Raw genomic sequence first — 13,070 nt, 5'->3', positions numbered from 1 at the left:
GCTCAGCACTCCTGGCTGTCATCTGTGTCTACAGGTCAGTTAGATGTTGAAGTTTCTGTAAAAAGAAGAGGCATAAAACACGCTCTGAGCATCCAGGACAGTGCGAGTTAATGGAATCTCATCAAGCAGATTAGTAAGTAAGAGGTCAGGCACTCAGCTCTCCATTTTGCTGTGATTATGAATGTAGGACGTAGTGTGTGTGTGTGTGTGTGTGTGTGTGTGTGTGTGTGTGTGTGTGTGTGTGTGTGTGTGTGTGTGTGTGTGTGTGTGTGTGTGTGTGTGTGTGGGCGCATCGCTCCTGCTGTGGGATCACTGTGTAACTGGAATCAGCCGCATTTGTTGAGACGGATGAGCGGCGGCAGGAAAGGGAGCCAGCATCCCCGGAGTACTGACCTTTTCCCCATAGCTAAGAGAAAGTGAAATGTTACCCCTACAAATCCTCCGTTTGCGAGGTGAGGCCTGGAGCTATCCAGAATGCCACTGCACCTGAATAGCTCATTGTGCACTGAATAGGGTATGTCTTTCTCATAAAACACTGGAGCCTTTGCACAAAATCCAGTCGAGAGTCGCTGGGTTAGATGATATCGCTGGTGAAACAAGTGCACAGCAGTTGGGCCGAGTGTTAAAACCACAGAATTGCCTCACTTCTAGACATGAGAGACAAGAACAACAACCCCCCCCCCCCCCCCCCCCCGCATTGTGCTGCGTTACACCGGCCTTCAGGCTGAAGTCTGCTGTTTGAAACTTTGAACATTTAATATTTTCACATTATGCACACATTGTTTTTGCATATGGAGCTGCTGTTGCTCATCACGTTGTTTTAGCTTTACAGTTAGTGGCGTCGTCAGCTTCACATCGTTTCAGTGAGTTTCTCAGCGTTCCTTTGGGTTATTATTTTTAGTTTATTTCTTTAAACCTTGAATTAAAATGAAGAAAGGTTCTAAAAAGTCTTATAGTTGCCCACATTTTCCTGTTGATATTAATTTCAGTTTTCCTGCATGAAAAGAAAGTAATGTAGGCTTAATACTAACTTGAAAGCCAAAACATTTGTGACCTTATTTTGACTTTTTCATTGTCTTAAAATGCTCTCTAAGAAGTACTGATTTTCACTGCTAAACATAATCTGTAACCATGGTGATTCAGATTAGCTCTTCAGTGTGTGAACACAGCTTCATAGCCCAACAGTCAGAACTCCTCTGAAATGGATTACTCGCATTTCTTGCTGTATCAAACTGTTTTTCCGTGTCACATATTGAAGGGAGATGTAACAGCGGAGTAATTGAGTTCGGCTCGATAATTTATGCTAGATTCGGATTGGTTCATTTATAAGGATAAATCATTGGCTAGGGGGGGATTGGGAGTGTGTGGCCTGTGGTCAATAAGACAAGACCAAATGAACTCATTAATCTATTTCAGAGTTGGGAAAGCAGAGAGAGTTTTCTAGTGTACAAATTGTATTCATATAGGCTGTGTATCCTAACACGAGTCATTAATAATCGGAAGATCTGAAGATTTGACGGAATAATTATGTAGATCCATGCAGCGCAAAAGAGTGACATTTGATTTGATTTCACTTTGTCAGGGAAAACTTGTGAAATTTGTCTCGCATCCCAGGATGTGCACCGTCTCACATAAATAACAAAAACACAACAGCTGCTGTGTTCAGCTAGCCAGGTAGCGGAGCAGCCTGTTATTAGGTGGGCGGGGCTTTGTCGCTCTATTAAAGAATAGAGAAAAAAGATGGAGGATGAAGCAATGAGATGAGCTGCGTTTGCTGTTTGGAAGTCTTTAGGTTTTAAAAAGACAGAGAGATGGGGAGGTTTTTTGTTTTTTGTGAAAGGCCTAACCAGCTCCTCCACAAGTAGCAACAGTGAGCCAAGTGAGGTGGTGATCCAGTGTTACGCAACGCCAACAGGTGTGTCCCCCCATGACGTATTCCCAGCTCTGCAGTGGAAAATGTAGCCAAAAGGAGTGTCATGTTTAAGTGCAGTGAGAGGAAAAAGTGGCAATACAACTTATCTGAATTCATGTTTGCAGGATTAGTGTCTTTCACGTGTAATTTATTCATGGATTCATCAGCTTAGAAATCCACATTTTTGTAAGTTACATAGGCCTGAAGTGACTGCAGATAGATTGAGTATAGCCAGGCTTTAGATCTCTTTTTTTCTGGGCTTAAATCACTTAACATTGCTGACGCTACTGGGGATTTTATTAATTGGTTAAACATTGCAAGGATAAGTAATTTGCATTGTTGAGCACATTTCTTGTTCTTGCTTAACAAAGCAAAAAGAAAGCCTTCAGATGCAGCGAGGCTCATCTATTCCTGTGTTGTGGTGATCCCTCAGATTTGCATTCACTATAATAGGTTCTTATCCACCGTATGTTCATGCCCAGTTTCCTTTGTGTTGCTCTGCTACCGAATGTTTAATCCTTCATGGAAATCATGATTAATACTGGTCAGAGGTCAAATGTAGCAGATGATAGCATTTATCTCTGAACCTCTGCCAACTACGTAATTGACCCTGATGTCTGCTTGGCCGGGAGAGCCCTGAGAGCTTTGATTGATAATGGCGCTGCCACACATGTTGTCTTAAGTATTTCTTTTAATCTATTGTTTGCTCTCTGACTTTCCCTCTCAGCACGCCTACTTTACATGGCATCAAAAGTACAAGAGCATCTGTTTACAACAATGAAACGAGAGCCCTCGGTCAAACCAGCGCACCTGCTTTTCCAGTCAGTCAGTATCAGAAGGGAGGATTATCCGGGGTTAGCTGATTGGCTCATTGGCTAACAACTTGTCAATCACAAGCCGTTAGCTGATGACGTGCAGTTTATCAGTCAAAGCCACTCCTTGCTCATTACATTCATTTTCAAAATACCAAGATGATGAGAGGAAAAACTCTCAGCTTCATAGCTGGACTCCTCTAATCAGCGGTTAGGCCATAGTGGCTGTGCAGTAAATGAATCAAATCGTCCTGTTTATGAGGGGAAGCACATCAGAAAAAAAACATTCAGTGACAAAAGCTGAACTTTTTGTGTCCCGTTACATCTGGTGTAAAACTAACCCAGGATTTCATAAATAGAACATCATACCAACATGGTGGTGGTAGTGTGATTGTCTGGGCCTGCTTAGCTGTTTTACCACCTGGACCACTTACAATGTGTCCGGCCTTCAGTTCACCGTCTGAAAATTTAAGAGCACTTGGGTTACGCAGGACGATGATGTGAAACACACCAGGCATCCACATCTGAATTGCCAAAAAAACACCAAAATGAAGGTTTTAAAGTGGACTAATCAAAGCCTGGACTTGGCACGACCTTTAACAGGCAATTCATGCTAAATTAAAACAATTCTGCAAATAAGATGTGAAAGACTCATCACCAGTTATCATAAAAACACTTGATTGCAGTTTTTGCTACCAAGGGTGGCACAACCAGTTATTAGGGTTAGGGGACAATTACTTTTCCACACAGGGCCAGGTAGATTTGGACAATTTTTTTCCCTAATTAATGAAAAAATCATTTAAAAACAGCATGATTGGAATTACTCAGGTTGTCTTTGTGTAAAATTACAATTTGTTTGGTAAAATAAAACAATAACAAACCAGGAAGAGGGCTAAATACTTTATCACACCACGTCGCTATGTCAAAATAGATTTGGATAGAACAGAATAGAATAGACCTTTATTGTCATTAGACATGTACAACGAAATTTGCATTACTTTGAAATGTTTGTCCCTGACAAGAAAATGTAATTCCTGACAAGTAGAATCCGTGTGCCTGTTTCTGTTTAGCAATGCTCGCAGTGAAGGGGACACTGAGGGTGTTATTTTGATGTAATTCAGCGCCTCACAGTGTGTTCTTACCCTGCTTCATTTGAAACCTTTACAGATGATCATTTAGATTGATTGTAGTGGATTTCTATAATATCAGTGGAGGAGAAGCTTCAGACAATATAGGAATGCTGCCGAGAAACGCAAATATGGCTATTTCGTTCTGTTCTGCCTATACTGTAAGTGGTTGGTAGTTAAAGAACACCTAACTAAGAAGCAGAGATTTACTTTGCAGACCTGCTGTATCAATTTATACTAATGGTTTCCTAATGTTATCCTTCCATTCAATCACACTAAATAGAATATGCTGAGAAAGAAAGGCTGTTAGGGACCCTTTCAGTTTTCCTCACTGAATTCAAAAAGATCCAAACTCTACTCGAGATTTAAAATCTCAAACTTGCAGATGTAGCTTGTTTATTTTCCCCCTTCAGGGCCATTCAGAGATGCTGTAAGACCCTGAAGTCTTTGATGTAGGTTTTTCAAAGCGTCTGAGATTTAAGCGCTGATGTTGCATTTTTGCAGTTCTGTCTGGCCAGCAGAATAAAAGTTTCTTGTTGGGCCAACACTAATCACATAATCCCTAGTTTATAATTTGGGATTACATTTGTCTGATATTTTTTGTGCAGGAGCCATTGTACGATGACGAATAGTCAGAATTTACTGAGATCTTACTGCTTCTTTAGGCAATAAATATCCCAGAAAGATATCTTTCTCCTCAGAGTCCTATATTGACTGCTAATCTAACAGAGTAAGTCTAGGCTTCCTTAGAAAGCAAATTTGCTCCCTCACCTCTGGCGCTCAGAGCAAGTGCTTCTCCGACAGCGCTGTCCTCCCAGGCTGTTTGTTAGCTAATAGCGAATGATGCTGTGGCAAGTTGAGTGACATTTTGAGTAGCAGCCCTTGTGGGACAAGAAGCATCTGTTACCAAGTGCATCAAGAAGGCTGAACACTAATTAATAGCCTGTCCTGTTTACACAGTTTGATGGAAGAGTGTTAGTTCAGTCTCCTCCAAGTTCTCAGGACACCTCCGCCTCTTTGGCATTAGAAAACCATCATAGTCTCTTGTTATCATCTGAGTGGGCATCTTTTTGGATCTGACTATGTAAAAATACATTATATTAAAATACGTATTTAAATATAATGTTAAATATGAGATTTGTCGTCAATCAGCTCTTGGAGTAATTATGAAGACTGACCTCTGCTCCAAGGTTTTCTCCAATCTAGCTTTTACCAAGCTTTGTTATCCTTTCTACACTAACAGCTGTCAATGACTTTAAATATATGTTTCTGCTTTCTCAAAAAATCTTTTACTGTCACGACGGTAACAATGTTTGTAAAGTAGCTCCAAATACAGAGAAGATGTTCAGCAGCCAACAGGACACCAGATCACAGCCCGACTAAATATACTTTCAATTTAATTTAATTTATATTGTGCAAAATCACAACAACAGTCACTCAAGGCCCTTTGTATTGTAGGGTAAAGGCCCTACAATAGGACAAAGAAAACCTTGGGAATCAAGTCAATCCTCTATTAGCAAGCACTTGGTGACAGTGGGAAGGAAAAACTCCATTTTAACAATATGAGGCTCAAGGAGGTCTGCCACGACCAGTTGGGGATAAGGGGAGCGAGTGTATAAACAAACAGAGTGAAAAGACGTGAGTTAAGTGGCAAATCAGTTGAATTAAACACTCCAGGGACATGGATAGTAAGGCACATGTAAATTTAGTCAAAACATTACTGAGGGCAGGAAAAACACAAAGGAGGGAAGTATAAACAGAGAGAGTGAGCAGCTGACTTGCAAAAAAAAGTAGGAAGTAAAGTAAAAGAAGGATTGGAGGGACTATACAGGGTGGGCCATTTATATGGATACACCGTAATAACATGGGAATGGTTGGTGATATTAAAGTCCTGTTTGTGGCACATTAGTATATGTGAGGGGGCAAACTCCTCAAGATGGGTGGTGACCATTTAGAAGTCGGCCATCTTGGATACAACTTTTGTTTTTTCAATAGGAAGAGGGCCATGTGACACATCAAACTTATTGGTAATGTCACAAGAAAAACAATGGTGTGCTTGGTTTCAACGTAACGTTATTCTTTCATGAGTTATTTACAAGTTTCTGACCACTTATAAAATGTGTTCAATGTGCTGCCCATTGTGTTGGATTGTCAATGCAACCTTCTTCTCCCACTCTTCACACACTGATAGCAACACCGCAGGAGAAATGCCCGCACAGGCATCCAGCATCCGTAGTTTCAGGTGCTGCACATCTCGTATCTTCACACCATAGACAATTGCCTTCAGATGAGCCCAAAGATAAAAGTCTAAGGGGATCAGATCGGGAGACCTTGCGAGCCATTCAACTGGCCCACGACGACCAATCCACTTTCCAGGAAACTGTTCATCTAGGAATGCTCAGACCTGGCACCCATAATGTGGTGGTGCACCATCTTGCTGGAAAAACTCAGGGAACGTGCCAGCTTCAGTGCATAAAGAGGGAAACGCATCATCATGTAGCGATTTCAAATATCCAGTGGCCTTGAGGTTTCCATTGATGAAGAATGGACCCACTATCGTTGTACCCCATATACCACACCAAACCATCACTTTTGTTGTTCCAACAGTCTTGGAGGGATCCATCCAATGTGGGTCAGTGTCAGACCAATAGCGGTGGTTTTGTTTGTTAACTTCACCATTCACATAAAAGTTTGCCTCATCACTGAACAAAATCTTCTGCGTGAACTGAGGGTCCTGTTCCAATTTTTGTTTTGCCCATTCTGCAAATTCTGTGCGCCGATCTGGGTCATCCTCGTTGAGATGCTGCAGTAGCTGGAGTTTGTAAGGGTGCCATTTGTGAGTAGCTAATATCCGCCGAAGGGATGTTTGACTAATGCCACTCTCCAATGACATGCGGCGAGTGCTACGCTGTGGGCTCTTGCTGAATGAAGCTAGGACAGCCACTGATGTTTCTTCATTACTGACAGTTTTCTTGCGTCCACATTTTGGCGAAATCCAACACTGAACCAGTTTCACGAAACTTAGCAAGCAGTTTGCTAACTGTAGCATGGGAGATGGGTGGTCTCGTAGGGTGTCTTGCACTGAAATCTGCTGCAATGACCCGGTTACTGCGTTCACCAGATATCAACACAATTTCGATCCGCTCCTCACGTGTTAACCTCTTCGACATGTCAATGGCTGTGAACAAAGAGAAACTTGTAAATAACTCATGACAGAATAAAGTTACGTTGAAACCAAGCACACCATTGTTTTTCTTGTGACATTACCAATAAGTTTGATGTGTCACATGGCCCTCTTCTTATTGAAAAAACAAAAGTTGTATCCAAGATGGCCGACTTCTAAATGGCCACCATGGTCACCACCCACCTTCAGGAGTTTGCCCCCTCACATATACTAATGTGCCACAAACAGGACTTTAATATCACCAACCATTCCCATGTTATTACGGTGTATCCATATAAATGGCCCACCCTGTATATGGGCTCAAAATGTGGTCATAAATATTTTGTACTTGTAAATCAGGATTTGTATGTGTAAAAAAGATTTGTGTGTGGACTGCAAGTTACTAATGCCAAATTTTGTACGAATTTTGACCCTATTTTTCTTCCTTTCATCTGATTGTTCAATGGTCATGTCAATCACAAATGTAACAATCCAATCAGAGAACAGATGGGTTTGGCTGTCGGAGGGGCGCTTTTTTTGAACTGCAGGTCTTTGAAGGGAATAAATGCCCTTTTACATGCCAACCCAGCGTTTTCCTTCATCACCACGAAGGAAAACAGTCTGTGGTCGTCCGAGGTTGGTGGTGTGTCACAGGTCTACGTGTTTAATACAGGGACTTCCACAGGCTTTTCAACAGCACTGCGGACCGCGGGGGAGGGGGGGGGGGGGTCTTCATTACAAAGCTTTCTTTGTTATGAATTAGCATACATGTTTTTATTGAACATTTGAAGAACTAGCAAAAAAAACCCAGAAACTCTTGTAGAGGACATAAAGTCAGAGATAGAAAAGACAAGCAGCAGGTGCATCTAGTACAGGTAGAGCTGCTGCAAAAACCCACAGAGCTCAGCAGCCAGCGCAACAAATTCTGGATCCTTTGCTTTTAGTTAGCATTAGCAGCACATCCTGCGTCCGATGTGAAAGGACTTTTATGCTGCCCACTGTGACTCACAGCCATGGTCCCGGGTCAGCCCTGACTTTGTGTTAAACTAATCCTAAAGTAATAATGGTATTTCTAACCACTGATATAACACAACGTTATCCTTTCAACAACTGCTGAAAGTTACGGGACCTAGCTTCTATCATTTACACAGAGATCCTCCAGCTTCAAACTGTCCACACAGTCCACACACAAATCTTTTTTACACACACACAAATCTTTTTTACACACACACAAATTCTTTTTACACATACAAATCTTTTTTACACACATACAAATCTTTTTTACACACACACAAATTCTTTTTACACATACAAATCTTTTTTACACACACACAAATTCTTTTTACACATACAAAACTGATTTACACACATACAAATCTTTTTTACACACACACAAATTCTTTTTACACATACAAATCTTTTTTACACACACACAAATTCTTTTTACACATACAAAACTGATTTACAAGTACAAAATATTTATGACCACATTTTGAGCCCATAAATATAGGAGGACATTAAAAAGGAAGGGACTCAGGAAACATAAATGCAAAGGATTAAAGGATTACACCAATAAACAAGGAGCAGTACAATGACCGTAACACAGTAACGATGATCAAAAATATACATTTTATTCTCTGATTCTTTCCCTCCCACAGACGACAGTTAGCTGAGTAAAAGAGATTAAAGGGATAATCCACAGATAATGTTGACTGACTCACAAATGAACACACAAAAAGGTCACAACTGAAGTAACAGGATGTGAAATCCTGAATTTTAAGTCTTTGGGATGTGGCAGTTTCCATCTATTGTCAAATTTCCTTTAAATGTCACAGGGAAGGGCTCTCATGCTTAAAGAGATCGGTGCTTATCAGCAATTTTATGTTGACCTTACACTGTGTATTGTGGGAGTGGCGCTTGACTCCTTCCTACACTGACACCTCGTACAGACGTGGCAATATCTCCACAACAGCTACTCCCACGTTATTGCACTCTCCCACACTCCTCACACAAAGTGAATCACCTGTAATGTTGGGTCAAAGGTTCCTTTGTGTTTTCATGTTAGGAAGTGAAGAGCAATAGTTTTGACTGTAATAGACAGGAATTGAAATCGCATGATAGTGTTCTACCCTCGCCAAGCAGCACTTTGCCCAAAGAATAAGCTGCTTATCTGTGCATCTCCCCAAAGTGAAGAGTTTGACGTGTAACGGGTGAGGCGCGTGTGATGACTGTCCCAAATGAAATATTTCAGCACAGTCATGGAAACTTTGAAATCTGTATTTGCTTTATGTTCAGGCAGACCGTAACAACTGCTGTCTCCTTGCGCCCTTTTCAAGTCATTGCAGAAAAGGATGTGACTGCATATTTTTGCCATCGTTCAGGAGTTGCGTGGACTGTTGCTTTACTCTGCATAGCCATTCCCTTTTCTTTTTTTTGTTTGCCTAAACGTATTAAGCGTGAGCCAATATGTGACCTGCCCGGTGAGATGGCAAAAGCAAACACTGTCTCTTTCTTAAGCGGGATGCTGTACCAATCCACCCATCACCATGACAAAGAACACGTCAGTTTTACTTGTAGAACTGAGAAAAGTCATGCTTTCTGTATTCCTGCCATCACGTGTCAAAAGTCACAATATATTCCTTCATGTTACATAAAGTATTATTAATCCACAGTTTAATTGCAGCGCTTGAACTTGAGTTGTTTAAGTGCTGGCAGGTAGTTGAATTCCTCTCTCAATCTTTCCCTTATTTACTGCCCTGAAGCTCATTCCGTCTCCCCTGACTGACTGACCTCAGTTTGCCTTTGTAGTAATAAGCTTGCGGTAAGAACAAGCTCTGACCGCAGTGGCTCCCCGGAGCTCCAGCTCAAACCACAAATGCACAGCCAACCGCCTCCCCAACACAACCTCGCTCCGTTCGCTTCCAGAGGTGAAGGCACGGGCTGCTTTGTAGTGCTCCGTTATTTCGTTTTAAATGATGTTATTAGGCCATTTAATTCCTGACTGAGCCTTTCCTGTCCGCGCTCCAAACCCTTGTCTTCACACTTGTTTTACAAGGCAGATGCTAGTGAGGTAAAACGCTGCCAGCTTCAGGCTCCGCACTCAACGCTGAGTAGAAGTGGAATGAAAGGAACCAGGATGCAGTGTTCGCTGGTCTCTCTCCCGGCAGAGCTCACCTCTGATCAATTTAAGTGTGTTTTATTTTTAGAGAAATTAAAACATTTATCGTCCTCCTTGTTTGTTTGTTTGTTTGTTTGTTTTTCATATTCAAGCCCTGATGCAGTGACATCATCAGAGTCTTCTAAATAAAATTTATTGTTTAGTTATTGTTAAGTGCACGTGGTCTTTCAGTCAGTCAGTCTCAGGTTTTCAGGACAGTTAACAATGAAGTCTCATGGTTAATGTTGAACGATGCCACGTGGTGTGCTGACAAAGATAGATGTCACATGGCACCAAAAAAGCTTTACACGTAAATGCAAAGCTGACCTTTGTCAGGTACAAATGACACCAATTCTGTAGAATTGCTCACATATTCTTTCCCCCGTTCTGTCGCAGCTCACACCCCAGACAACAGTTTCCTGGGCTTTGTTGTGGAGCAGCACCTCAACGCCAGTGACATCAAGCACATCGATGACGTTAAGAGACAGAATCAGTCACTAGTCTATGGCAAGGTGGACAACTTCTGGAAGGTAACATCATCTTTAAATGCTCTTATATTAAACTTAAATTCATTTATATTGTTACTTATATGTGCCTTTATGTTTTTCTTTGCACATGTTTATGATCTACATTCACTGCTTGCAGTCACTGTGTCTATACACCTCCAGATTCCACCTTTTTAACAGTTACAAATGGGCACAAAGTTAGATATGTATGTCCTCCCTGTGAAGATGACAGGGACAGACTTCACTAAGCATGCCAGAGAAGCCCAATGCACCAAGGATAACCCATTGTCAGCCCTCTGAGAGCTCTGCAGTGAAACTCTTTGAACAACCTTGGGTGAAACTTTCACAGGAAACTTAATAGCAGTCTGGTTTAGGAGCTCAAATTCAGCTTATCACCTCCTTGGTGGAGGTTTTAATATATTCAAATGCATGCTCACTCTGCAGCACAGAGACCAAGGGATTACTGTATCCTAGACAAAAATGGCTTGGAGACTTTGGGGAGATTTGAACATTGTTTGGCTCGACATGGATGGCTGGATTAGTACCCAGGCCTTGATGAGCTTTCAGCTGACACCACGTATGCTTCTGAGTGGGTTGCTCCAGATCCAACTGACTCTATAGATGTCTGAACTCGATGGGATAATAATAGATGCTACAAAGAGAACTGTCCTCGTGTAGGAGGCAGTGTGATAAAGATGTGGAGGATTAAATAATAAGCCCAACCTAACCGATTAATGATCTTACTCTGGAAATAATACTGTTCTTGTGGATTGTTCCACTTGCTTTTATCTAACTTTACTTGCTGCCTTTAAGCTCATTTAAAATATGCGTACTGTTTTTTGTTTTTTTTATTCATACCTTTACTGTGTCTCGGAAAATCTGAGAGAACAGTTCTCAGCAGCTCTTACTGCGTCGGCAGACTTCAGCTTTGGAATAAAACAGAGCGCAGACAGCCTTCACTTGACAGAGAGTGACCCTGTCTGCAAGCATACACTTTGCACTGTGTAGAGGATATTGATGGAAAGGATTTTGTTCCTAAGAACAGCAACACGATGTGTCGTTATGCACCACAATGAAAACTGTGATTATTAATTTGAAGTTAATATTTGTGGTGAAATATTAAATCAGCTAAATTAATACTTCTTAGCTACCTAACTCATGGACAAGCTGCTGTCTAGTCCCTAAATTAACTTGCAATAATCAACTAAGTGTTGCATTAGTTAAATATTACTTTAGCTGCTCTAGCAAAGGCAGCATAATATCCCCCAAAGTTATCATCACAAATAGATTACGCACAAAATATAACACCGCAATCCAAATAAAGTACAGTAATCGGTAACTGACAGTCCTCGTTTTCCACACAGTGGTGCTCTAGCAGAGCACGCTGGCCTATTCTTGCTACACAGTCAACTGGTTAGTAATGACATGTTCACGCTGTCATGTTTTCATACGAAGAAACTTGTGTTTGTTTGAATTCGTGCTACATCCGGTGGTAGAATGTGACGTTGTTAGCATGCTCATTTCTGTTAAATGCATCTAGCTAACAATTTTAGCCGTTTGTATTGATGTAATTACCTGTTTGCACTTACAGTTTTAATTACACTTTGAGCTTCATCTTAGCACTGACGTTATCTATCTATCTAGTTATTGTTATCATTATTATTATTATTCCCTGCTGGCTTGCTGAGGGTGTTAGTAGCTGACTGGCTTATTATTATGCCAACCACTGAGGTGATTCATCCTCAGAGAGGATAGTGAGAAGAAGTTCAAAAAAAAGAGCCCTCCTAATGTAAAACATATTCAACACTTACACTTCCAAGCCACTTTATAAGTCTGTAAATCCCGAGGCGTTACAGTTTTTAATCCAGAGGTGTACTGCTGCGGTTGATGGCTTCTTCTGGTGAGTCACTACACACAGTATTGTGCCATTCAGTCTGGCTTTAAAAGGGCAGACGGGGAAGCCCATCAGCTCCCAGCAAGGGGCATTAGCTGCTAATCAGACTCCCGAGCGCGTTCATTACCTCCTGCTTTTAATTAAAGGGCCGTTTTAGGGCTGACTGATAACGAGTTGACTGGCTTACTGCGTTTCCCTTCCTTGTTCACTTAAACCGTGCGGTGCTGCCATCTCCTTCTATGTACTCGAGAGGTTTCATTTCAAAATGACGTATCTTCTTTTTAAAGTAGAAAGTGAGACCTGCTGTAAGAAGAGGCATAATGATTTCTGGCGTTAAATTACAATTCCCAATAAGAGCTGTCTACTTTTTGTTATCATTACGATTCCTTTCTTCAGTGTTTCTCATTATTATTATTACCTGTTATGTATGATTTATGAGTTTGAGTCAAATTAAAGGTAAATTCAACCTGTGAAAAACACGATTTTATTTAACTAACAG

At 41.2% G+C, this 13,070-nt stretch overlaps 1 protein-coding gene across 2 annotated transcripts in view; it reads left to right on the top strand.

Moving 5' to 3' along the window:
• Positions 1 to 13,070, top strand: part of mgat5 (alpha-1,6-mannosylglycoprotein 6-beta-N-acetylglucosaminyltransferase) — a 104,363-nt gene that overhangs the window by 67,212 nt on the left and 24,081 nt on the right. For both annotated transcript variants that reach the window (XM_086281539.1, XM_086281538.1), the window contains exon 11: positions 10,568 to 10,701. In XM_086281539.1, the coding sequence (XP_086137665.1) occupies positions 10,568 to 10,701 (134 nt within the window). The remainder of the gene's footprint in view (positions 1 to 10,567; positions 10,702 to 13,070) is intronic.

The sequence above is a fragment of the Aulonocara sp. 'chitande type north' Nkhata Bay genome, linkage group LG23 (assembly GCF_057382095.1).
Source record: "Aulonocara sp. 'chitande type north' Nkhata Bay isolate Kocher_YH1m ecotype deep benthic linkage group LG23, A_spYH_male_GT1.1, whole genome shotgun sequence".
NCBI lineage: Eukaryota > Metazoa > Chordata > Actinopteri > Cichliformes > Cichlidae > Aulonocara > Aulonocara sp. 'chitande type north' Nkhata Bay.
This window is presented reverse-complemented; position numbering and strand designations above follow the sequence as displayed.